At 45.3% G+C, this 27966-nt stretch overlaps 1 protein-coding gene across 1 annotated transcript in view; it reads right to left on the bottom strand.

Moving 5' to 3' along the window:
- FRMD5 (FERM domain containing 5) overlaps window positions 1-27966 on the bottom strand; it is a 300493-nt gene that overhangs the window by 36477 nt on the left and 236050 nt on the right. Inside the window, 3 exon segments of the mRNA XM_070581974.1 lie at window positions 3272-3350; window positions 3580-3622; window positions 8363-8467. Coding sequence (XP_070438075.1) covers window positions 3272-3350; window positions 3580-3622; window positions 8363-8467 — 227 coding nt within the window.

Below are 27966 nucleotides of genomic sequence, written 5' to 3'. Positions count from 1 at the left end.
AAATACTTACTATCCGGTCTTTTACAGAAAAAGTTTGCCAACCCATCTTAGCCTAAACTAGGCTCAAGTGATGTTCACTGAAGGAATAAATAACCTAAAAACTCCATTCATTCATGCATATATTTGTTCATTCTATTAATATTTTTTTGAGCACCTGTTTAAATATGTGTCTGGCAGTTTGCACTCAGTTTCCTTCTATTACTTGATCTTTCTGAAGAGTTCGTACACCTGCGGTCCCTGTTAAAAGCTAAATCTGGTGCCTAATCCCCATTTTCTCTGCCTTATCTCTAGCTCAGACAAGAAAATCTATTTATTACTTTAAAAAATGACAAAAGAGATTAATCAGGATTTGGCAACTAAATTTATCATCTGGGAAGAGTCCAAGAGATAAATTGAAGCACAGTCCTTTACTCCCTACTTCATCCCCTCCTCTCAGCCTGGCTCTATGGGAATAGCTGAGACGGCAGTGAAATTTAGGACCAGTACTGCTGGAAATAACACACTGACAGCTAAATTAGTTTGGCATGAAGGTGGTGTGGAGGGCTCTAAGCCAGGAATGAATTATGGGAATTGAGTGAGGCTGGGGCAGGTACCCACTCTCCTAAGATCAGCAGGGATATGAATGAGGAGAAAGATACAGCTAATTCCAGGGCCTCCACAGACGGCCTCACAGAGGAGAGGGCACAAAGACTCCTGTGGGTCACTCTCCTGAAGAAGCTTGGAAAATGCATTCTAGGGAAGGAAGGCTCGTGAAGTGGTGAACGAAGGCGAATAGTCGAGGATGGTCAGCACAAATGCGTGCAGAAGGGAGAGGAGCTCACACACCTGTCAGTATCTTTGATGTCTGCTGACCTGCAGAGAGGCCTGGCCATGGTCCTCATGCTGCACTGACCAGGACTTGGATGATTACCTGGGATGGCTTTCTCTTTGAGTCCTCAAAAGTTAGTTGCTTAAGTGTTAGGATTCTAGCTTGTGGGGAATGGGGACAGAGGAGGGTGGGGATTATCAGACAATAAGTGCCTTTTCACATAAGCAAAGGAGAACACCAGAGCTAACTGTACTTGTGCCTCACACAGAGTCCTTAGGGCCCATGGACCATGTAATCAGTCTGGTAGCAAACAGACAGTGAGACCTGGCTCAGTGCAAGGCTCATTGGGGAGTGTATGAAGAAGTACAAGACCGTAGTGTAGTGGTTAATCCTCCCAACAATTCTGAGGTAGCTATTACTATCCTCATTTTATAAATAAGGAATCTGAAGGTCAGAGAGGTTAAATATGTTATGTCCAAGGCCTTATATCCAACAAGTGGCAAAAATAGGATCTAAGCTCCCAGGTCTATGCTGCTTCTTGAGTAGGAGGGTCTGTACATTCGACTTATGTAGTGACATTTGATTTAGAAAATGGTATTGTTAAGAGCTCCTGCTAAGGGCCAAGATAACCATATATTTTTGTTTTTTAATCAAATCAGAAAGCCATGTGTCTGTCGTGTTCTCACTGGCAGCACACTGAGTTGTGTTAAACCAAGCCCTCTCATCCCACTGTTGGTCCAGTGAGGTAGAGACCAGGCAACCCTGATGCATGGTGTTAGCAGGCGAGGTGCCAAGCTCTCAGCAAAGATGTGTTAAGTTTCCTGACATGTGCACAGAGTGTGGACTTCTGGGGCTGCCCTGGCATCATCACCTCTTTCCAGAGAGAGGTGGGTGGGCAGGCTCAGAGCTAAGGCAAATCTCTGGAGGTCATGAGCAGGGCAGGCTAGTGCTTTGCCAAACTCCTCTCTGTTTAAGTTGTTAAACATAGTGGTTCTATCCTCACTCTCCTGCTTAAAGCCACATGATTGCTCATTAATATGACAAGCTTGGTTTTCAGAAACAAAGTGGGAGCCACATCCGCTGCCACGTGGGTGAGCAGAGCCTGCAGTTTCTGTGCTGTGTAAGGAGCATGAGTTTGGTTCTACCTTCACACTTCACTGTCCTCGGTGCTTCAATGAAGGTGGGTGCACACTGCCCTGAGCATCTGGAGGAAACAACTGTCCTGATCCTTCTGACTCCATCACAAGATTCCCCTCAACCTCCACTGGGGCCCATGCGAAGAAGTCACTTTCCCTCTGTCTCCCATTTCTTCGCTTCCTTTGCATTATGTACTTACTCCTACTTCTTGCCCTCTTTTCTCTCCATTTCCTCATTTTCCTTCTCAGAGAAATTTTTGCTCCTTTTATTTGATTTAAAGCCAGTGGCACCACTCTTCAGAAAAGAAGTGAACATAATTCCATATTCTTTCTTCCTTCCTTCTTCCCTTTTCTTCCTTCCTTTGAGATTTTCCCAAGCAATTCAGGATCTAGAAGCACATCTCGAGGCCTTATAGGACAGTCTCTATGACTGGCAATGGCCTCATCCCAACCTTTGCTTTCTCCAGGGCTTTAGGGAGGGGAGTAGAGCCATCTCTTCCTCATCTTTAGGATTCTCTGGCATCACCTTTTCACCTAGGGCCCAACCCCCTACACGGTAATATCAAGGTTTTGCTAATATCAAAATTAGATCCCTAATATAAAAATTAAGGATCCCTGTTACAGAGAGTTCCTGAATCTCTGAGGTAAGACTTTTAGAGTGAATTTGGCTCACATATGCAAAACCCTGGGGAAGCTTTGAAGCTCCTATTCATTGACCCTCTTGTAGGATGGTGTGGGCACAGAGGTTCTTTCTCATCCTGAAGTGGTCCTAGATGAACAGGATTCATTCCATGCAGCTGCCTGTCCGCCACAGAACATGATCCCCACAATGAAGAGTTTGTCACGGACTGGATCCATCAGCACACTGGAGCTTACCCACTTGGATTTAAAATCTTCTGTACTTCCCAGCTTGTCTTTCAGTGTCGTGCTTTGGCATTTCCCAGGTACATTAGGCCACTGGAGTCTATTTCAACCCCCAAAATAAGCAGCAACACAGCCCTCTCCAAAAACATCCATAGAGGCCACATCATTGGTAAAAGAAAAAAGGCCTTTGATTAATTAGTTACTCCCTTCGCAGATAACCAGTTTAAGATGAAGTATTCACACTTCTTGAAGGAAAGATGCTCACTCTGTTCCAGTTCCACTGAGGGTGTAAGCAAAGAAAGCACGTGGAAATGAATACAGAAGAGGTAAGGCTGTATTTAGGAAGAATTCTTTGCCTATAAGAGTTAGGAGTTTCCAAAACAGAGGATCTAAGAGGTTACAGTCCCTCTTTCCTATCCTCTCCACCAGGTCCTGTGGCTGAGGGAAGTGTGTTCAGCCTTACCTGGTTATTTCCTCTTTCAGGGCAGCAGGATCTGCGGGGTAGAACTTCACACGGAAACACATGGTGAAGGGAGGCTGGGCTGCAGAGAAGAAGAGGTGTCCATCAGGAGAGACCCTCCCTGGAGGTGACTGGGCTCCCCTCCCCACTAGGATGCACAGGCCTGTGAACCATCAGAAGAAAATCCTCACATGTTTAGGGCCAACTTAAGTGCAGAACAGTGGAAAATTACCAAGACTGACTACAAGCAGGGGGTTCCATCCCACCCTCCCCAGGGGTGAGGCTTCTGTCTCTCTGTGGAGAATACTTACATCTCAGTTGCTTCACCACAGACTTTGTAAACTCCAACCAATGCTGAAACAGAGAACACAGACAAGAAAACCCTAATGAGAAGCAGTGTCAAATATAACTTGTTTTATCCAATTTAAATAACTAGACAGATTGAAGCCCAGGGTGAAAGCAGCCCCGAAGCTTTTGATATGTAGGCTTGGAGAGTAAGGAATGATATGATTTTCTGAAATAAGTTCACCATGGAACCAGCTGTGATGGGGGAAAAAGTTCCAGCTTCAGATGCCATTTTTCGGCTTCCCTGGCAATGCCACCTTCCAAAGCAGGGTGCCAAAGTTCTGAGACACGTTTCTGGCATACCAGTAAGCACAAGTGAATGCATGTATGTGTGAGGGAGACAAAGCCCCACCTGGCTTGAGTAGCGAAATGCTGACTTTAATGGGTTGTGTGTGTTTTTGTTAGGCACCAACTGTTTTTGGTGGGGGAGGAGGGAGTGGTGTGTGTCGGGGGGAGAGACAGAGGCTATTGGTAGCAGCGCTAGGAAGTATTGACAGGCGGAATTTCATAAATGGTGAGAAGGCAGGGATGACTGGTGCATATTTCATCTTTGTTTGAGTAACATATTGCCAATCCTTGTGTTAGGGAATATGTATCCAGGATTCCTTGGCATCCAGGGATGTTTAAAGTCTAAGTCTCTTAAGATAACTAACCACAACCAATGTGTAGGATAGTATTCTGTTTCCCTTGGATTTTCATAGAGGCAGGATATAGTAGCATTACATTTTTTCCCATAGTACTTATGTTTGGGGTAAGGAAGCAATGAGACCATTCTCTATCTGTTTCCCAGTTCAAGGTGGATGCTTTATAAAATGCATTATTGATGTTTACTGCTTTTATGCTAATCAGGAACCTTGACAATTTGCAGAGAGGTAGAACTGCTATTATTAGGGGTTTTATTATCTGGAAATAGCTTAAAACCATAAGCTCTGCAAGGGTAGAAAACTCTGTCTTGTTTACCACTGTATCACTGGTGCCTAGCACAGTGTTCAATATGCTCCTGTCGAACGGATGAAGGAACTGGGTCCATGCCTCCCTGTTTTCTGGCTATTTCCCTTTAGTGTAACATCTTGGCAGAGTCTTCCCTCTGGCAGGAAAGCAGCCAGGGCCATGCAGACAGCATCCTGGCCTCCCTCGATGCCCAGCTCTCACCTTCTGGGTTGGGCCAAGGGTCATGCAGTTAATGGACCCACTAAGAGCCAGTTCTTCCGTCAGCTCCACATGGATAATCTGGGCTGACATTCTGCTCTCTTGCTTCCTCTGATCTGAGTTCCCACGAGGCTGACAACTCATTATAGCCACTCAATGTGGTTAAGAGGTCCTTCTCACATTACACGGCCCACCACGACTCGGCTTCACAGGGAAGCAAAGGCAAGAGATGAAATTGCACGGAAACAACTGGGGTTCCAGGCTGTGCCTGTGAAGGCGGAGGAGGCCTGTCTGTTCAGAGCACACCGGAATTGTGTACAGTGAGGAGAACATAACAAGCGTCTGGGTTTCAGTAAACAGAACGCCTCTAGATATTAGACTGATAGATTAAAATAAATAAACAAAGGAAGATAGAAACTGAGAGGAATGACTGTGAGATCCATTATCAGCAGAAGGCAGATGGAGCTGAATGACAAAAAGGCCATTCCCCTTGGCAACAGCTGGAGAAGACTTTAGTTTGTACTGGAGTGGGAGCTCCAGAAAGGGGGAGGTGGAAGAGATTGGGGGGGCGGTGGGAAGGAGTGGAAAGCAGTCACAACTTGTCCAAGAGATTTTAAGGGTCTGGTAGAGAAATCTTGACAGGATCCCAAGTATTTGCTGATTACCAGAATTAACTTTTGCAGCTCTCTGGCTAAATCCAGGCCCCAGCTTCACCAGCAAACAGATAACACAGGGTTGGGGAGAAGGGGTCAAGAGAAGAGGAACAGAAGGTTCAGAGAGGGGAGTTTCCTCCTGTTTGCGTTAATGGTCCATTGTGGCACAATCTTCAGACTCTGGAGGCTTGAAAGGGTGCAAAGCAGAGGCTGAGAGCAGGCTGAGACCTTGGGCCTGAGTCAGGAACAGGGGAGAGGGGGAGTAAGGGCAGCTCTCCAGGAGGGACCAGGAGGATTCTCAGACCCCATGGAGACCCCTGAAGAGCAGGCAGTGATCGGATGGATGTGAGCACTGGGTTCTGACTGCCTGGCGCCCCAGGGGAGGAGGTGAATTTTAGGGCCTCATACCCCAGGGGAGCCGGGAGCTTTCCTCCTCCATCTCTAACATGAATTAGTAGACCTAGGACAACAGGTCTTTACAGGTCCGTTTCCCCACAGTTCTCAAGTACCCCCTCAAGCCTCTCTACTCTCCTTAACGGCTCAAAGAAGGCACAGAATCACACAATTTCAAGATGACCAGGTATGAATTCAGCAAGGAACCTTAGAAACCATACAGGCTCTGGTGTCAGACAGGTAACAGGCTTTGCCACTTACCTTGAGGAAGTTACTTAACCTGAGACTTTATTTACTCATCTGGAGAAAGGATATTATAATTGTGGATACTCATCTCATTTGTGGTAATGATTAAGTAACATACGTAAAGCTCTCAGCTTAGTGCCTGATACAACTCAGCACTCAGTAAACATCAGTTGAAAGATCTAGGTTCACATTCACTTCAGTGCAGAGCCCAGCACACAGCAGCCACTTCATAGAAATGTTACTTCTCCTTTTCCCCATTTCCTTATTTTTCTCTATCTCCTTCTGCTTTTAATCTTTACCACCTCCACATACTCTCTTATATCTCCTCAAGCACACTCTGACCTAACTAAAAAATAATGAACAGGATACATTTTGCCCTTTTTTCTTCCTGCACCACTTTCGTTGGGCGATGAAGAGACCTTGGGGTAACTGGCCTTCCTTCTCAAGGAGAAATGGCTCAGATCAAAAAAATAAACAAACAACAAAAAAAACTCCTTTGTAAAAACAGTCCATCATTATATAGTGAATGGACACCTACGTGCGGCACGGTGAGGACGTATAACTTCTGGTGTCACAGCACTTTCGAGGATCTTATACTATGATCCAGAGTTAAGGACAGCATTTATATCAAGACAGTGGAGCCTTTATAGAGTGAGGGGCTGACATCAACACTACTTTCCAAACAATGGTGATGCTAAAAATTCTGCTGAGCCAGGAGGAACTAAATATGGCAGCAAAGTGGGGCAGGGCTTGTCAAAGGAAAGGGATACAGTCCTTTTGAGTCTTTCCTAAAGCTCATGTGTTTAGCAGAAAACCCTAAATGTTACCTGGGGACCCAGTGGCTCAGAGCATCAAAGAACAAAACAGCACTTGACTCTAGCACGGTGAGGAGGTACCCATTCATGCATTATCTGTGGCCCTGGGCACTGCTGGGAGGCTGTGCCCTCTGGGGCTCCAGGGCCCCCAAGTGGCAGCAGAGATGAAGCCCATGTTTGGAGCTGTGAAGAAAATCAGTGGACCCATGAAAGGGGGATCCTCTGGGATTCATAGTGATAATGTTTTTGGAGGGTGGTAAAGAAGAGTGGGCACTGGGCAGGGGTGTAGGGAAGGGAGACATCAGGGCCTGAATGCTTCTGCATACTTTCCCACTTCAATGAGGATGCAGAGAGTACCTCCCCATAGAGAGAAAAGGGCTGATGGACAAAAGTTATGGAAACTGCAGGTGTCTGCTAGAGGCGCAGCTGGGCAAGTGGAGGGGAGAAATATGGCACTGTAAACCGCTACCTCACCCACTCATCATTCCTTCAGCAAATATTTATTGAACATCCACTACATTCTAGGCCCTGTGCTAGTTCTATGTGAAAAGTGATGAATCAGATAAAGTCTATGCCCTCATGGAACTTACATTTTTGCAGGGAACACAAGTAATCAAACAGGCAGTCAGCGTGGTGTAATCAGCGCTCCAACAGGGGTAGTTAGCACAGGGCATGTGGGGGCACATAGGAGGGGCCCCTCACTCAGAGTAGGGGTTAGGGAAGACTTCCCGGAAGAAGTAAAAGTCTAAGCTGAGACCGTATGTGTGAGAAGGAGTTAGCCAGAAGAAAAATGTGGAGAAGTGAGGAAAGGGAGAAGAAATGTTCCAGGCAGGGGGCACTGCATAGGTGAAGGCTCTGAAAAGAGAGAAGGATGACCTGTCTGGAGAGCCACAGTATTGTCTGGCTGGGCCACAGCAGGGAGAAGACAGGTCAGGGGAGATGGAGCTGGAGGGTAGGCAGGGGCCTGGGGATAACGGACTTGTTCTCCTGTCTGGAATATCATAGCCCTTGTCAATGCCCTGTGTCTGTAGAGCTGCCTGTATTGTGTGGAGCAGAACAAGAACAGCAGGATTTGCAAGGCGCTGAAAGGCCCATGTCAATTCAGCTCTATCTCTGTCCTGCCCAGATTGGGTCAGCGTAGCATATTGCGTGAGGCCGTTCCTAACCAGAACAATGTGGGTCAGCCCATTTACTGGAAAGGGGGCAGGAGAGGCCCAACCAGTGACCTGGGCTCCAAGGCCACAACACAAGCCCACTCTCTGCCTCCAACTGGGCAACTTTGGGGAAATCACTTCAGCTTCTAGGCCACCATTTTAGCATCTGTAAAATGGTGGGCTACACTAGATGAGCTCTGCTAAGGTGTCCTCCAGGTCTCATAATATGATGTGAAGAGATGACACCCAACTGCTAAACTCTGAACATGAGTGACAGCTCAAAGCTTCAGGATTAGTGACTAACCCTCTCCTCCATTTGTACTTTGAATATTGACTTACCCGCTGCTTATCTGGGTCCACAAAGCGGATTCCAAAATAGTCTTTCTCAAGTAGGTTCAGGTGGTGGCAAAGAAGGTCAAACAGGTACTGGCCTTTGGCATCTCTCTGCAAAGAAAGAAAACTCTATTGAGAAATGAGAGGGGTTCTTCACTGTAACTTTATTTTGCTAGTTATTAAAATTAGTTTATAACAGTTGCATGAGGCTATGGAAGGGGCACATATTCATAACTTTGCCCTCCGTATTGTGATGCATTAGATATTCTCTAGAATTCGGTGGCTTTTAGCACCTGGAAGGAGCCCAAGAACCCTTCCTTCCACAAAGATGTCCAAGAGGTGAGAGTAGAGTCAGCTAAGCCCCGTCTCAACCTCTAACGCACAAAGCTTCCCGGGGGAACGTCAGTTTGGGCGTAGGGAACGTCAGCATGTAATATACTGAGTCCAGCTGGCTCTGCCTCTAAAGTGTATCTCGAATCCTCCCGCTTCTCTCCATCCCCATTACCAATCCCATTGGTTAAGCCACCACCATCTCTCAACTGGACAATGGCCAGAGCCTTCTAACCAGTTCCCTGCTTCTGCTCTCCCTCTCTCCCCTCAGCAACCAAGGTGACGACAATATAGACATAATGTCTTTTTTGCTGAATAAGTAATACAGGCACATAGTAAGATATTCAAGCATACAAAAGGGTATACTTCGAAGAGTAAGTCTCCCTTCTACCCTAGTCACCCTGTGCCTCAGTTCCCCTCCCTAGAAGCAACTCCTTACCAGCTTCTTCTGTATCCCTAATGTGGTATTTTATACATGGGCAAGCCTATATACACATACATCTCCTCTTTTTAAAATACATTGGTGGCATATTTCACACTGTATCCTGTTTCTTGGGATTTTCCCCCACTTAAGGTATCTTGCAAAACCTTCTATAGCAGTACACATAGATATGCCTCACAGTTTTTAACTGCTGCATACCACTGGAATGAACCTAAATTTATTTACCTAGTTACATATTGACAAAATTGTTGCTAAGCTGCCGTTACAAACAACACGGGAGCAAGCACACAGTGATCTTTAATTATGTTACCATCCTACTTAACACTGTCAGTGGTTTCCTGTTGCTCTCAGAGAAAAATCCAAACTCTGATCACTGCTTCCAAGGCCCTGTGCGACCTGGCTCCCGCCTCCTCTCTGAACTCATCCCAAATCATTCTCCTCACTACTCTCCGCCACAGCCTCTCTGTTCCTGAATGCTCCAAGGCTTTTCTGCCTTCATGACTTTGTATTCTGTCTGCCTGGAATGCTCTTCCTCCAGCTCTTCCCTCAGCCACTCCTCTCCTCGAGGTCTCAGCTCAAACGTCCTCTCTGCAGAGAGGTCTTTCCCCTATAGGATGGCCCCTCCCAGTTTCTATCTCATTTATCCTCTTTAGTTTCTTTATAGCATTGACAACAATCCGTAATTATCTTGTTGATTTGTTTACTTATTTATTATCTGTTCCCTTTCTAGACTATAATTTTCATAGGGGCAGGAGCCCTCCCCTAGAACTTAGCATAGGGCCTGGCACATGGCAGGTAGGTCCTCAATAATTATTTGTTGAATAACTGAATGACTGAATGAATAGAAGGTAGAAGGTTGGCTAAAACCTTTCACAAAATGTTAGGAAATCAGGCCATTTCTAAACCCATAACCTCCTCATTCAGGGACCTGCCTGAGTATCAGGATGAGGTGGGAGGAGAACAACTTGCAGGAAACCGTCAGAACATCTGGAGCTCTGCAAGACGGTGGTCTCTGGGTCTGTCCCCAGCGGTCTCCGCAGCTCAGCTGAAATGACCAACTCTGGTGGGTCTGTGTCTAATTCTGCATCCAAATCAAGGCTGTCTTAGGAGAGCCAAAGTATCTCACTTGTGCCAGGGCCCAAGGCCATGGGTAACCATAGAAGGGCCTGGCCCTTCTCCAAGAATGGGCACATCTTTAAGACCTCCACAGAATGTTCCTACCTCACCTCTTCCCCCTCTGCTGGCTCACCCTATACTTTGTAAGGAGAACTAGGGCAGGGTATTGAATCTCTCAGCAAATATCTTAAGCAGCTTATCCTTGCAGGATTGGAAGGATGAGTGAGTGGACAGCTCAACTAAGGAAGGCGGTGCCATGTGGGCATCTCCCCCTCTTCTTCTGCTGGCCCCATGCTCCCTCTCAGAACATAATCCTGAGGCAGCAGGCCCCATTCTTACACCTTTCCATCTCCCACCAAAACAGGTCCTTTCAGGACAGAGACTTGTTAGGAATCACATTGGGACTTCTGGGTGGCAGGCCACAGATCAGGTCTTTCAAAGGACTCCATTGACAATTGTCTTCTTGGGCACAGGCTGTCAACTGTTTCCCTACTGATGCCCCACAGTGTGATACATTCACTTTTAAGGTTCCTCCGAGAGCAGAGGAAATAATCTTTAACTCTATCCCAAGCAGCATATTCTGTACTATTATCTCCCTTAGAGCAACTGAAATGGAATAGTAAGAGACAGTCGCATATTGTGAATTTTTTTCTCTACAAATTTTACTTTGCACCTAGCTGGCCACTACACTGTGATCAGCTAGGGTGAGTTTTAATGGCAGGAGAAGGTTGCTTCCATACATACAACAACTGTATAAGCAGGAGCCTGAGGTAGCGATGGAGAAAACATGCCTCTGTGAAAGAAATCACACAGAATTTTAATAAGAATTGTCTTCCACAGAAACAACTCATTCTCCTGGGCCAGCAGCTCAGATACACTTGTAGGGCTCTTAGCTGGTAAGAACTTTAAATTCAGTAGATCCAACCTCAGAGTTCTCCCACTTCACAGAAAGAAAAATGAAGCCTGGCTCTTCTCTTCAGGTAGTCATGAAAAAAAGACATATCCCATTATACATTCCCTATGTCAATAAAAAGAATCTTTTTCTTGTTATTTCTCAGCATCTGGTGAAACCCCTGCTCCCCACCACGAAGTCATAGTTCCCTCAGGTTCCCATTTACTAGTGGTAGACGCGTGGTTTTGAGCTACAAGGCTCTAGTGTAGACTAATGAAGAGAAGCTGTTTCTTTGCTGTTTCTCCAAGACTGGAGGGTGGGAGATGAGGGGAATGCAGAGAGAGGTAGGAACAGAGCTCCTCCTTATAGCAGAATTCCATGAAGTTTAAATTCCCAGCAGAAACACAAAGGCAGAATCAACTCAGAGCACTGCTGTGGCACCTTCCACAGAGGGTTGCGACCTGCCCCTCTCTCGGAGTAGTCATGCCTGTGGCTGGCGGAGTCTAAGGCAGCCTTTGGGGGGAAGTCGCATTCAGCTGAACCATCATGGGGGGCTCCCTACAACAAGCTGCTTGCTGGGGCCAGACTGTAGGAATTTTAAACTCCCTTGAGAGCCTTGGGGGTCCCCTTGCACTTCCAGATGCCACCTGTGACTTAGGATTCCCTCTCCATAGTCTCCCTGCTCTATGCCTGGAGCTTCCTGGAATACTCTACTGCAGCCACTCTTCTCTTTTGGTGAATGGCAGTCCAATGACTTCTATCTTCTTTTCCCTTTGCCTGCAGTTGCCCTGGTGCTGTGGCTAAATCGAGTGTTGTGTGCTGCATATTGTGCCATTGATTACATGGGAGAAACAGGCATGCACGTTGGCAGGTGATTACTGTCTAGTCACAAAGTCAGGACTCCAAGCCTGAGGACGTTTATCTTCAGGACAAGTGAGCTGAGGCAGCGCACCCAAATCGAACTAAACCTCTGAGGTTACTCTCTTCCCAAAGTCATTATTGGGTCAAGATAACTTACTAAACACCCATTTAAAAAAGAAATTTATATTTTATGAGCCACAATAGTATCTACACATATTTGAAAATAATAGTGCATATGTAAGTGAACCATTTCTTCTTCTATATGGTGCACAGAATGATTCATGAGCCCCTTGGATCATGCAGCAAACTCCGAGGTTGGGAGGATTCATAAGCTTGCTCCTCCCTAGAGCGCCTGCTTCTGGTTCTCTATGGTGTGTCTATTCTTTAGGGAAGGGACTGAGGCAGCAAGCAGTAAGCAGTCCTGGCCAGTGACTTAAACTATTGAAGGTTAATTGCATTTTCTGCCTCTAATCAATACCCTTGGGCAGGAGAGAAGCTTTATTTTAACCCATCATGGAGTCAATCCCAGGGATTCCGGCATGGTGCACCCTGATCAGAAGGGCTAACATGTAGAAAGCCCCCCACTCATTAGGCCTCGCCTTATTCAATCCAGCTTCCCTGTGAGGCAGGCAGATTTTAAGTGCAAACTACGTGAATCATGAAGAAGGCAAGAGCGATCACAACTTTCAGATCCTGGGCCACATGTAGTGAAATGGGAGGTGGCCACAGTTTCATAGGCCCTTAGAAGAAGCCAGAGATGAGATGGAGGGAGTAGCACCTGCAGTCCAAAAACACAAGAGTCTAGAGTGGAAAAATGCTCCGCCAGGATGAGGGTGCCTGGAGGGGAGGGCAAGAGCTGAACAAGTTGCCCTCGGGGGTCTGACAGGGAAGGACTAGGCACCAGGGGTGGGATGGCATCTCAGCCTCTATTCTAGCTTAACTTTAAATTTCTTGTAGGCCAAAGACTTCTTTGCTTTCCTTATCAGTGTCCTCTAAGGGCCTGTGTGTGCCGATGTCTGCCAGGTTCAGGAGCAGATGCTGTGTAAAAGCACTTTAATGTCACAGAGGAACAGCCACATTAGCTCATCTTCTCAGGGCTGTGGCATGAGTAAGCCGAGCCGAAAAGTGTGAATCAATTATACTGGGGTACAGTTCGCACACTACACCCAGCCCAGCTTTCTGAGGCAGAAGGAGGATGAGGGGCACAAATGCTAACAGCAGGGCCCCAGATTTCTGAACCTCAGCACCTTCCATGCTAATTTAAATTTTCTTTGAAGGGAGGGAACCCCTGCTGAGCTCCTGGCCCAGGAGCCCACTTTTCTTGCTTAGTCGTAAACCAACAAAATCTGTCCAGGAACTGCTGAGGCTGCAGCTAGCAAAGCAGCCAGCTCACTTTGGGAGAAGATGGGGAAGTTCATTCCAGGGAGAAACGCAGCCATACTGCCTTGTGTAGCTTGTCACCCCACATGCAGCAGGGCCCTAGCTGAGTCATGACCAGGCATGCCCTCTTGGTGGAGATGGACCCCAGAACTCAGCAGTTAGGCTGGGAAGGATGGGGCCCATGCAGGCACTTGGGCCAGGTGGCCATGTGGCTCCTAGGGGAGAGGCCAGGCCCCGAGCACAGGGAAGTCAGAGTTCAGAGGGAGAGAGAAAGTGCTTACCCAGACTCCTGCAGCCACTGGCCTCACAATTCTTAATAAATGCAGCACCGTCTTCTCCCCAAACTCCCAATCTACAAGTAAACTCAAGGAGTTAGGGTGATTGCCGTGATGGAAACAGATAGCTGTAGGTTCAGATGTCAGGCGTGGTGCCTCAGGGAGCCCTGTTGGCAGGCCTTGCTCAGGTCAGGGAACTGGCTTAGCTCATCACCACAGGGTATGGCATGCAGAGGATGTGCACATGGGGTAGGGAAAACACATTCAGTCTGGAACATGGAGGTCACTATGTGCACGTAAATATCATGGGAGGGAGACTAAGTGTTCTGTCAGCACAGATGGCCCAAACCAGACTCAACAAGGGCAATTAAGACCCTCTGAGCAGAACCTTCAAACCTGCTGTGTGCAGCTTGGAGGAGCAGGCTAACAAGAAAGTTAGACTTATTGAGATATCAATGACAATACTTCAAGAGCCAAGGCGTCCTCATTCCTATGTACCCAGTGAAGTTTCGGTAAAGAAAAAAAAACCTGAGCTGGGCCTGAAGAAAAGCAAACTTGTCTCTCTTTCCCATGTTGAGGCCACTTTTACAGTAAGGTGACTCTTAGAAGCATCACTGTTTCTTGCTTTGATTGAAAAAATTTTGGTGGTATTTTTCAAGCCAGTGCTGAATATCTCAGTGGACTAGTCATGTCACAGCTGCAGAATTACTGGAAACTCAGGCTTGTTAGAAAAAAAAACTCATTTCTTTGTATTTGTGTGAAGCTCACATTCTCTCCCTCTTTCACACACACCCCCTCTCAGACAACTATGCCTATCATACAGTGTTGCTTCAGACAACTTGTAAAGAAAGTCCAGCATTTTGGGGGAAAGAGACATCTCTTTGCCTCCAACCCTAAAGACAGTTTGAAAACTCACTTTATTGCCTTTTCTTCTTCTTTCTTTGGGGGAAAGGGCAAATGCACATGTTATTTGGCAAATCTGAGAATTTCTGGGCTTGTAGAGAGGGGCCTGGGTGGCCAGGGTAAGGAGAAATATGGCAAGCTTGGCATCCTCACTGGTTCTCATAACCCTGTAGCTATTCCCCCAATTTCCCTCCAGCACAAAACTGTTTATTGGTCAGTACCAACAAATCTGACAGATTCTGAGCTACACACATAATGAAGGGGCCAGGATTTTTGAGTCCTGGTGCGGTCTCTTTTTCAACTATCCTATCAGGTCACTCATGTTCCCTAAAAGTTGAGGTGGAGGCAAAGGGAGCAGAGAGGGGAAGGGCTCTGGGAAGGTGCAGGCACTGAGGATGAGCACTAGGCTTGGAGTCAAGGCCCTGCTCTGCCACTTCTAAGCTTGTGACCTCGGATCTAGCTGAGCTTCTGTTTCCTTATCTATAAAACAAGGGTAATACTACATTTCTCAAAGGATTATTGTGACTCTCAAAACAAGAGACAAAATTTAGTTCATAAAAACCTTGTATATTTTTCCTGCCAACTTCGTCTGCCTCCTGTGATCTCTTCTTCCTTTAGGCTGAATGGACTTGAACATGACAAGGCCTTAGCAACAAGACTGTGCACTCATGAAACAGAAGCCAGTCCTCCCTGGACAAGAACACTCAGGTGGGGCCTAGCTACATGTCCACCTGTGCAGTATCCCCAAGCTTACGGGGATGGCTACCACTTTGTAAATCTGCCCCACGGGGCTCTCAAAGCACAGCTTTGCATCTTCTTCATACCCCAAGGCTATTTTCCCAGACTAGGTTGGAAGAAGAGCAGAAAATCTCAAATATATGCCATCAACCCAAACCCCTCAGAGGCCTGGCAGCTTCTACTCAGTCCCATGGAGACAAAGGCAGAGCTTCTTATGATACGTTCTTGATATGCTCCTGACACTCGGGAAGGAGGAGCTGAGTGAGGTGGAAGATGAGATATGACACAATCCCAATAGACACTATACCTTTCAATGCCTCGGCATTAACTAGAATAAAGAGAAAAAAGCATTTGGCAAAATGTCTTTCATTAAATTAACCCAGAGCCTCAATCGCTCTCAAAAAACATAACCGATTCTCCCTGGTGTTCAAGCTATGGGAGCTAATTGTAATCTCAGACTCTTCTCCCTGGAATCCTGCTGGCAGGTGAAAGGGGAGGGATGGACAAGAAGAGCCCATGGCTCTCTGATAGGAGTTCCAAGTTCCCTAGAGCTCACCCAGTCACTCATAGCTGCTGGCATCCCTAGCCAGGACCAGACAGGTCGTTCTCAATGCTTCTCCTGAGGAGGACAGCCAGGGCCTCCCTTGAAAAGTCCCTCATCATAGCAGACAGAACTCTGAGGTAGGGTTCCAGGGCCTGATTCTTGGTCTGTGGTCCCACTGATGGTACAAAGGCACATTTATGAATGCCTCCCTTCTTAGCACTAAGGGGAAACAACCTCATTGGAACAACAAAACTGAGAGTCCCAAGAGAGGAGTGAGACAGCTGGAGCCAGCAGCCAAACAGATGGTGGAGAGATGATTTACTGTACAAATGCTGAGTCCTGGGAAAGCAATAGGATAAACCCCAAATCTCCCAATAGTGGCTGGCCCAGTGGTGGAGGGGGACAGAAGGGGAAGCCAAGGTAGGAGGCAGATGGCTAGCTCACTTGGAAGTAGAGTTTCCTTAATAAACAACCAATTCAGAACCATACAATGCTCTGGACCAGTGGTTCTCAAACTTGAGCTTGCATCAGAGTCACCTGGAGATTTGTTAAAAACACAGAATGCTGGGACCTTCTCCTAGAGTGTCTGGTTCAGTGGGTCTAGGGTGGGGCCTGATAATTTGCACTTCTAACAAGTTCCCAGGTGATGCTGATGCTGATGGTCTGGGGATCACTGGACTAGATCAACCCTTCTCCAGCACCTGTTGGTCACTAGCAGCTCCTGGAGCAAAGATGCAAGGGTGAGGGGGAGAAAAAGTGCATATTTGAGCCCCACCACAATCCAGCTTTGTCAGCACAACTCTCACTTTTATTCAGCTTTCATGTTGTCACATACCAAGAGTACCAACTCCAGAGCAGTAGGCTTGTGAGTTAACTACTACAGACTAACTCTGCTCCTTCCTGCCAGGATTTCAAATTCTGCCTTTCATGACAGTGGGCAGCTGCCCAACGCTGGCTGAAACGTTCAAGTCCCCAGTTACAATCAATGGTTAAGTAGCTCTAACTCACGGCACTTTTGCCAGGAACTAGATCGTCAGAAAGTAAAGCTGGCAGTTATCCTCAGACCTAATTCAGAGAAAGAGCTCCCTTTTCTCACCTCAGTTCTGCTGTCAGTGGCAGGGAGTCTGTTCCAGAACATTTCCTCTCCTGGCCTCTAGAGTCTCTTATCTAGGAGGTGGGTTGGGAGCTGTCCCAGACCTCTGCCTGCTGCTTCCTTCTCCCTGTATCTGCACTCTTTAAGCATCTCAGTTAGACTTTAGTCTTGTCTATCATGATGAACCTTCTCCTATCTCTTTCCTTCCTGGGAGAGGATCCAGCTTTCTCTCCATCAGAGAGTGGGGAAGTGGGTGGGTATAGGATATGTGCCCTGAGGATGTCCTTCCATGCCAAAGAGTCAAGTCTTCTGTGTTTAGCTTTGAGCAGGGAGTTTGGGGCAGGACGGAGGTGATGGGAGTAAGGAAAGGCACATTCTGATTGCGATCTCTTGGGCAAGTCATATCCCTCTCTGAGACTCAGTTTCCCTTTGTGTAGATGATCTCATGTCCCCTTATGTGCCCAAATTCTCTGATTCTGTTATTAGTTGACCAGAGTAATCACATCCTAGGTTTATCTTTTCTTAAATTAGGATAAAAAAAGTAAAAAAAAAATGTTAATCAGGTAGCTTTACAAGGAAGATGTTTATTAAGACATTTATCGCTAGTTTAATTAATTTAAAAAACTCAGGGCCATTGCTCAAGGTAAATGGAAAGAGTAACTAAACAGAATTCATTCAATTCTAGAAAGCGCCTCTAGCAGGCCTGAGACAGTGAAGACCTATTATGTGAAACTATTATCCCTCATGAGTCTGGTCACTTTACATTCCACTGCGGGAGATGGAAAAATCCTATCAGATCAGTCAGTGCCCCCAGCCTCATAAAGTGAGGATTGTTGCAGGATCTTCTCAGAAGGGATCCTGAAGTTCTACCTCCCTCTGTCCTCCCCAGGCCCGCTGCTTCCTAGACTACAGCCCAGGTGGCAGTGGGGCTCCTGAATTTCTATACGGAGGGCCTGAAGGGTGACAGTCTGGTGGGGGATAGGGGTAGGCATTGAAGTTTTATTTGCATGGCCCTGTATATAAGATTGAGAACTCTTCAACTGTCCAATGAAGAAGGGACAGGCAATGACAGGGATGGGAAGGGGCTGACAAAGTATCCCAACCTCACCCCACACCATCCTAAACTTACCCGGAGGCAGAGCCTCTGAACCTGGGCTGAGGTAAAAGCTGAGGGTATGCTTTGAGGTGAACGCATGGATCCTTGGGGCCTGGAGCCTGTTAGTTTCCCGAGGCTTCTCCCAGATGTAATACTTCAGTAGCTAAGCAGCACCAGATGCCTTTTGGTCTATAAATAACCCTTGGGCTTGGAGATGTATCTCCTAAAGTGCTCTAGGGATGGAGTGGGGATGACCAGGTCCCTGTGCATCAGATAACCCCTGGCCCAGACCTTGCAATGGGATGAAGAGAGCAATCAGAGGAGGCAAGACTTCTGAAGTGTGTCACTGGTCCTCCAGCAGTTCTTTGGCCTAAAGAGTAGGGGTGAGTGCAGGAGAGGCAGGAGACTTGAGCCCAGCAGTGCCCCCAAGGCCTCTGGCACATCCCTGTCATCTCTGTGCCTCTGCGCATCAAGGCCACCAAAACTGAGACGAAGAGTCCCCTGAGGGCCGCAGAGCAACACTAGTCAAGATATCACCACTGAAAAAAATCTTGCACATCTGCTGCCATCTGAATATTGTGCTATTTGAAGGCAAAAACAAAACAAAACAAAAAACGGATGACAAACCATTGGGAAAAACTCTCAATTCAACACCTATCTATTGAGATCCTCCCCAGATCAAGGCACTACCTGAGCGTTCTCAGGGCTGCAGAGATACGGGGTTTAGAGACATCTGAAAAAGTGACTTGGGAAAAGCCATCTTCTTTCCTCTAATCTCACAGCACTCACTATCTCTACCACTTAACTCCCCTACTGCTGCCCCTCCTGTATTCAAGTCCACTTTCCTCTCCCTTACCGAGCAAGATGGAAGTGTGGTATCTGGTGTCTGTGTTGATGGTGCAGAGCCTAGTGCCTGTACGTGATCCTCAGGAAGTAGTTGTTGACTAACCACTAAATGATAAGATATGACCAGGCTGACAGCTGAAGATTAGCAATAGTTCATCTCACCTGAGGAGCTCTTCCATCCTGGGTCTCCAACTCCTAATACCCAGTGAGATCAGTGTAGGGAAGAACAAGAAGGATCATGTTCTTGGAGATGGACTCTCTGTCCAAAGCAGAGTCTAACTTAACGCTAGAAATTCATTTTAGGATTGGTCTCCCAGGTGTTACCTTTTTTTTTTTTTTCTTTTGCTGAGGAAGATTCACCCTGAGCTAACATCTGTGCCAATCTTCCTCTATTTTGTATGTGGGTTGCTGCCATAGCATCCCCACCAGCAAGTGGTGTAGGTTCGTGCCCAGGAACTGAACCTGGGCCACTGAAGCAGAACATGCCAAACAACCACTAGGCCACTGGGCTGGTCCCTCCCAAGTATTACCTTTTGTCCAGTTTACTGATTCTAACTCCATAAGCTGTACTTTAGTGGGACAAGGGGCTCCCAGCTAAAATGCCATGGGTACAAGAAAGGTGCCTGCAGACAGCCCAGCTCCAAAATAACTGCTTAGGCTACCCACACACAGTCATGAGAAAGGAAAACATGGCTCTACTTCCAGGAAGGTCTCTAGCTGGGTCTTTGCCATTGGAAAGGAAATCAAAAGCTCAATACTTGAAAAGACTAATCATTATATCTGCTTAATTACATTGATGTGAATCTCATAGCCAAGTTCTTTTTAGGGAGTTGATGTTGGAAAATACCTCCATGCTCCTGGGCTCATGTGGAACAGAATTTAGGATGTTTCCAACTTCTGGAAATTATCAAATGCCTTCCTATGGGCAAATTCCATGTGTCTCTAGGGATTTTCTCTGTCCCTCAGTTTTTCTGATGCTTTGCCTGTCTTTCTAAAATACTTCTAACACCTGGCCAAGGTGAGACAGGGTCTTTTTTGGGCCTCAGCACCTCAGATCAACAGGTAATTAATAACACAGGATTGGATACCTGCCTTATCACTTGTCACAGGTCAGGTTCCTCAGGAAATGGACTCTGGGATGGAATTTAGCATGCAAGATGTTTTTAAGGAGTATTCTTGGAATCAATACCCATGGAAAGGAGTGGAGGAAAGCTGGAATGGGCAGAAGGAAAAGCTGAGCTGCTATGCAGGCCTACTGTGGACTTGGATGAGCCATGGGGAGCTCTGGACCAGAATGGTCCTTCAGAGTTGTTTCAAGTTGAGCCAAAATAGCCAGGCCTTTTATAAGCCTGCCTCAAGCAGTCACTGGATGTGGACCTGACACAGTGTTCCCAGGGGAATTGGGTGGGACATCAGAGTTTATTACATCACTCTTGACACAAACCCAATATCATAACTACCGTTTCTTGTGCAAAGCATTCTACAAGCATTATCTCTAAGGCTAACAACACTTCCATAAGGAAGGTTTCTAGTAACTCCATTTTTACAAAAGAGGAAACCAAGTGCTGGAGTTAAATGACATGTCTAAGACAACATAACTAGTATGTGAGACTCAAACCCAGGCCTGCCTTGCTCCAAATTCACACTCTTTCCATTATGCTAAACTCCCATCCTTTGATTTTCTCATATGGCACCATACAGAAGCAACCTACAGCTTCATCCTTCTAGGCACCTTTGCCTTGGATTTATAATTCTCTGACTATATGTCCAATAGTGTAGCTAAGCCCATTCCTTGAATTCTTTTATGGATTCTTTGGATCTCTTAGACCTGGGCAATATTGGTCTGCTTCAACCAGAAAACCACTCCTGTTGGTGAAAGTACAGATGCTGGTCTTTATGAGGGCACACAAAAGGGGAAATCCTCAAAACCTGACAGGAAACCAGTAACTTAGTCAACAACGTTTGAAGATGATGAACAAGAAACAAGCAGCATTTAAAGCCAGATTCCTTCTTACTTTTTTTCTTTCAGGTTTTTTTGGATCAGAACATTTCCAAATTTTTATATCCTGGAGATTAGAGGTCAGCTGGTAACCAATCCCAAATCCCCCAGATTGGGGAGCCGAGGCAGGAGCTGGATGTAACATGAGAGGTCGTATGTACTCTTTCTATACCCCCAAAGGCTGTTATCAATCTTGTTCTTCCTTTGTACACTCCACATATCCCTAATTTTCAACATGACATGGGTAGGTCAGAGGAAGTCATTGGCTCATGACACAAAAGCTGCTGCCTCAGGAAAATGATGCATTATTGGCAAGTTTATTTGGCCCTGTGGGTCTTTCTCCCCAGGTAGAGTGTCTTATACGTTGTTCTCTGGGGTGCTTTTTTCAATTCATCAAAGATGCTAACTTAGAAAAGCATGTGACATCAGACCATGTAAGTGGCAGAGTCAAAGGAATGGACCCTGGAGCAGCCTCTTCAGCGTATTCAAGTCCTCCCTGCACTTCAAGTCAGAATTCTTTTGAGACTCTGTTTCTTATACCTATTCTCCCTGCCCATGGGGACTCAAGAGACAAAGAATGAAGGGATGATTCCCTCAATTTTCCATTAACTAGAGGTGAACCTTATTTTTGGGTAGGGAAGAATCTCTCACAAATTACAATGAGATGATATGCTTTGTCATAACAGAGTCATGTTCAAGGTACAGGAACTGTCAGGTGTAATGAGACTAACAGAAAGACCTCACGAAGGAATTGATTTACAAATAGAGTCTTGAAGGATGCACAGAAGCTTACCGGACTGGGCGTGGGAGACCTGAAGAGGGAATAGCACGTACAGAGAAGGGCATGTTCTAGAAATTTCAATTAACTGCCCTGGTACAAGGAGGGCTGCTGCAGAGATCAATATGGAGAGGCAGACAAGGACCAGATGGTGCTGTGCTAAAAACTTTATTCTGTAGGTGATGGTAAAGGGTGGAAATATTTTAAGTGGGAATAGAACTTGAGTACATTTCGCGTTGGAGGAGGATTGGAAGATGGTAAGACTAGGAGCAGGGAGACCAGTTGGAAAACCATTGTAACAATCCAACTGAGCTCTGATGGGCGCCCCAACTAAGATAATGGCAATGAAGATAAACAACGTGATGGATTAAAGAAATATTTAGGGGCTGGCCCTGTGGCCGAGTAGTTAAGTTTGCACGCTCCGCCCGGGGTTTCACCGGTTTGGATCCTGGGTGTGGACATGGCACTGCTCATCAGGCCATGCTGAGGCGGCGTCCCACATGCCACAACTAGAAAGACCTACAACTAGAATATACAACGATGTACTAGCGGGCTTTGGGGAGAAGAAGAAGAAGAAGAAAGAAAAGAAAAAAGAAGATTGGCAACAGATGTTAGCTTAGGGGGCCCAATCTTTAAAAAAAAAAAAAAGGAATATTTAGGTGGCAGAATAAAGTGTTTAAGTGACCAGTTTGAAACAGGGCGTGAAGAAGTAGGAATAGAGGACAATTTCCACAATTTCTGTTCAGCAAGGAGGCTGGGAGAATAGGTTGAAAAGCTATCTTTAAATTGAGCGTTATCATGATGACTTTGGTAAGGGGTCATTAATTCTTTTAAGGCTCTATTGAATTAATTAAGGAAATAACATTTCTTAGATTGGTCAGTACATTGATTTATTTTTAGAGCACATTGTTTTGGCAAATCTGGTCTTTTAAAAAAATGTTTCCCAGAATACATTTCCTTGTTGTAGGTACCATGGTTGAATTCAATTATCAAAGCATAGAAAATCATGTGTATATAAATAGAGACTTGACCATTTCTTTAAAGGAAGTTGTAGATGTTCTCCTCTGAGCTTCTGTAGCACTGTGGGCAAACCCTCCCTCTCACTATGTTGTAATTATCTACTAATTTGTCATGGAGACAGGGTGGGTGGGACAGGGACCTTGTTTTACTCATTTTGGTATGCCTAATCCTTGAAACATAGTGGGTACTCAAGAAATGGATCCTGACTGAATAAAAGCTGTAAAAATAAAAGGAGTAAAGTATGTCTAATAGATCCCATTTCAAGTGCCTTGTCCCCAGACTGGTCAGCAGAACTGAAACTAATTCTGCACAAAAAACTATGGGGATGCTCCTGTTGACCCAGCAGCTGAGTCTTGGCACTAACTTCGAGTTGTATATTGGCAATCACTTTCACACAGAGGAGAGTTAATTCTAGGCGTAGGAAATATAACACATCTGAAGATTTGGCCCATCAGTGGGAGCTTTGGAGGCAATATTTTTTCACATCTAAGATTTTTTTTTTTTTTTAAAGATTGGCACCTTAGCTAACAACTGTTGCCAATCTTCAATCTTCTTGTTTTTTTTCTGCTTTTTTATCCCCAAATCCCCCCAGCACATAGCTGTATATTTTTAGTGGTGGGTCCTTCTAGTTGTGGCATGTGGGACACCGCCTCAACGTGGCCTGACAAGCGGTGCCATGTCTGCGCCCAGGATCTGAATTGGCGAAACCCTGGGCCGCCGAAGCGGAGCGCGTGAACTTAACCACTCGGCCACGGGGCTAGTTCCTCCCCTCTAAGATCCTTAGTCAAGAAATATATTAACAGAATTACTGGCGTTCATATTTATTGTCAAATTAGCCATGACAGCTGCAAAATGTTTTCACTTAAAGTTGAATCTCAAAAGCTTCATTTACATTTTCTCCAACTCAGGGTTATTGTTAGAAAAAGCCAGGATTGCTGGTATAGGGGTGGAGGGAGAGGCAGGGAGAGGAGGATGTTTCATCTTTGGTTCTTCTGAGTTGAATTAAATATTTTAAATTAATCATCTCTGATCTGTCATTAGGGGATTTGTCCATATGCTTTTTACAAATTACAGCTTCTAGGAATTTACAATTTAGGAATTTATGAAGGTCAAGAATATGGAATTCCTACTAATATCTGAAATGATAGCCTCAAAGACAAGAGTCCCTCACATCATCTGCCCCCTACCTCTTCTAGAACAATCTAGTACAAGGGCTACTGCTGAGATGTATACATTTCCAAATGCAGCAACACTGAAACTCATTATGAGTTCTAACAACTTGCTTTTCAGAGTCTATGGGGCTTTGACAACCTAAATTTAGGTCTCCTTAATAGAATGGCTTTGCTTTAGAAAACAGATTTTGTCAAGGGCTTTATAACCCTATTCTCCATAAAATTCATTTAACCTTACTCATTTCGAACAATGGAAGGGGGAAGGGATAGGAGAGGGCCAGGATTGCTCAGTGCTGTCTTAATTTTAAATGTTTGCAATAAAATGAAATTTTTGTTACTTTCAATGACAACATATATAAAAGTTAAAATATTAATGAGTCATGAGTAATTAGGTATTCATAATCATAACACATAATAAACATTCATGAATAATAGTGTTACATAAGATAGAGAGTACCTTAATATTTAAGAATTAACTAGACCCTGAACTTGAAGTTCTGAATATTTAACAACACTTTTTATTCACTTCTGTACTGGGTGGAATAGTATCCCCCCCAAAATTCACGTCCACCTGGAACCTTAGAATGTGACCTTATTTGGAAATAAGGTCTTTGGAGATGTAATTAGTTAAAATGAGGTCATCCTGGGTTAGGGTGGGCCCTAAATCTAATAAATAGTGTCCTTATAAGAAGGCCATGTGTAGATAGACACACACACACACACACACACGGATGGAAGAGCCATGTGAAGATGGAGGCAGAGATTGAAGTGAGGCAGTCACAAGTCAAGGAATTCCATGGGTTGCCAGTAACCACTAGAAGCTAGGAAAAAGCAAGGAAAGATTCCTCCCTAGAGACTTCAGAGGGAGCATGGCCCTGTTGACACCTTGATTTCAAATGCCTAGTCTCCAGAACTGTAAGAAAATAAATTTTTGTTGCTTCAAGCCACTTAGTTTGTGAGTATTTGTTACAGCAGCACTAAGAAACTAATACAACTTTCTTTCAGGACAAAAGTCCCACTTTGTGTAAGGCAGTCCTTTTGGCATTGAATGTAGCCTTGTATTATTTAATGTTTTCATATACATGTATGTTATGGTTTCATATGTGTATGGAATTTCAACTAATATCTGAAATGAGAGCCTCAAAGTCAAATCTCAATGATATTTAAATTCTCCCAGCACGCGCCTGCCCACCAAAAAGGTATTCAGTGAACTAGTTCTGAAATGACAGAGCTCTCAAAGACCAGAGCTCTTTTTATTTTATTTTTTTTTTTGAGGAAGATTAGCCCTGAGCTAACTGCTGTCAATCTTCCTCTTTTTGCTGAGGAAGACTGGCCCTCAGCTAACATCCATGCCCATCTTCCTCTGCTCTATATGTGGGACACCTGCCACAGCATAGCTTCCCAAGCGGTGCCATGTCCGCACCCAGGACCCAAACCAGCAAACCCCGGGCCGCCGAAGTGGGAGATTCGAACTTAACCACTGCACCACCAGGCCGGCCCCAAGACCAGAGTTCTTAAGGGCTCTTAGTTAACAAATCCTTAAGTCCGAGGTACTTACAAAAAATAATATTTTTTCCAAAATAAATGCTCAATAAGCCAGAAATTTATTTTCATCATTTTATAAAAGAGATGCTACCTGGAAAAGATATTAACATTATTCAAAAGTCTCCGTTCTTTTAGTCTTGGCTGGGCTCTTTGGAGTCTATGCCAGGCATACACAGTCAAGGGGCCAGCCAGAGATCTGGGCAGAATTGATGCATAAAATTTGGGTCTCCCTTGTCTGCCTGTCTCGTTTCAGGAATTTTCCTCCTCACTTTTCAGCTGCTGTGGTTGTTCCAAACTCTGAACTCTGTGGGTTTGATAGAAACTGTGGGTTTCTATGAGTTTTAACTGCCTTACGTGACACCAAATGAGACATGCTTTCAAGCTACAAGTCATAAAAGAATGGGAAGCTTACCCATTGCTATCTCCTTCTCTCAAGAGTAGACCCTCCTCCAGTTTCTGCCTGCTCTTATTTTTTATTTATTTATTTTTTTGAGGAAGATTAGCCCTGAGCTAACATCTGCTGCCAGCCTCCTCTTTTTGCTGAGGAAGACTGGCCCTGAGCTAACATCCATGCCCATCTTCCTCTACTTTATATGTGGGACGCCTACCGCAGCATGGCGTGCCAAGTGGTGCCATGTCCATACCCGGGATTCAAACCGGCAAACCCCGGGCCGCTGAAGTGGAATGTGTGAACTTAACCGCTGCGCCACCAGGCGGCCTCCTCTGCCTGCTCTGGATCACGCTCCAATGGCATTAAGTGGTTGCGTTTTATATTCTGTCCAGCATTTGCAGGCGTTATCTGTGGCAGAGTTGGTTCAACAGGAAGTACTTGGCCATTAGAGGAAGCAGAAACCTCCTTCACTAAAAAATTTTATGCCATTTTTTTTTTAAATAAAATTTTTTCTGGAACCCAAAGAACTAGAAAGAGTACTAAACAAAAGCCAAAGTCATAGTCAGTTGTAAGCAGAGGGGAACTGATTTAAATTACTACTCAGGAAGTCTCAATTTTTTAAGAATATGAACTTAATTTACCTGTTACATTAGAATGTGAGTATGAAAGAAGAAGGTTCTAGAATCTGGGCTTTTTTACGCCTGTCACACTTCCATTCTGTGCCACGTGAGGACACCGATACAAAAAAACACATTCAACTTCATGCACACGTAACCACATGCACCCAACTCCAAACATTCTGGCGTGTAATACAACCTTTGAGACAGTTTATTAGGGGTATGGGGGAGGGGGTGCACAACACGACAGAGAGCAAAACTTTCCCCCAAATTACTTTTTAAACATCCTCCCCAAAGTCTCACTTCCTGCGGCAGCCACCCAAATCTCGCCTCCTCTTAAGTCCCCCTCTTCTGGTCCCATCCAGCCCCCTTGCTCTTTTCCCGTCCCTCTCTCTCTCTCTCTCTCTCTCAAGGCAAAGCTCTTGACTACTTCAAATCTGCAACTCTATCCATTTCTCTGCTCATCACAACAAAGGCAGCATAGTTGGGCTGTTCAACCGTGGGATTCTTTTCCTCATGGTGTGTGTCTGTGTGTGTACACAGCATGGTTGTAAACACTTATAACTTAATAGTTTCTCCTGTCATAGTTATATATATCCATATACATGTGGAAATGACATGAGTGAAAGGGATGTGTTTCAGGATGGCAGAGCCTGAACTATGTGCCAGGCACTTTATTTACACACATTATTTCTAATCCTCTCCATTTTTCAAATGAGGAACTTTAGGCTCAGAGTCACTGTTCATTCTCTCTCTACCCCTGCACACAGCCTCTGGATGTCTCTAACATATTGATGTAAAATGCGATAGGAAACATCAAATATATGTCTGGGAGCCTTGGGGGAATGGAAAGGGAGTAGAGGTTGGGTTCTCTTGTGTTCAGGACGGAAGGTCAGGGGGCTGGGGTGGTTGAGGGAAAAGATTTAAAGGAAGAGTCCTGCCAGGTGGGATGGTGGGCCCCAGGGACAGAAGGGGTCTTTGACTCATCTTGCTATCTTTCCCTTTGCTCCCCACTTGGTGGTCACACAGCCTCCTTTCTGTTCCTCTAACACTCCTGGCTCATTTTTAAAGACAGACACATTCTGAATGACGACTTGGTTAATTTATTTACTAAAGCTAATTAGGTACTTTGGAAGTCTCATAGGCAATTTCAGTCTTTAAAATACTGGATGATACCATTTCAAACAGTAAACTACTTCTCTCGATTCATCCATAAGCTAAAAAGTACATTACAAGCTTTTAAATTCCCAAACATCTTATCAGTTTGGGGTAAACTGATTCAAAAGAAAAAAAACCCCACAAACCTTTCTTTCCCATATCTGAAGAAGTGACTTCTTGTAAAGTTATCACTTGAATAGAGTTTAAAGAAGACTGGCACTTAGGTGATCGCTCTTTCCTTGTATGATATCCTTTAAAATCCAAATTTCCTAGCATAAATGTCTTGACTGACTCATTTTTAGCAAGCATTACACAGGGATGGCTGCTGGATATTTACCTTGGCTCTGAGAGAATGTGTGAAGAATATTGGCTAGGAAACATACTATTGGTAGATTACAAAAAGCCACACGTGGC

The sequence above is a fragment of the Equus przewalskii genome, chromosome 1, assembly GCF_037783145.1.
Source record: "Equus przewalskii isolate Varuska chromosome 1, EquPr2, whole genome shotgun sequence".
Taxonomy (NCBI): domain Eukaryota; kingdom Metazoa; phylum Chordata; class Mammalia; order Perissodactyla; family Equidae; genus Equus; species Equus przewalskii.
The sequence above is the reverse complement of the archived record's forward strand: the minus strand, read 5'-3'. Positions and strand labels throughout refer to the sequence as shown.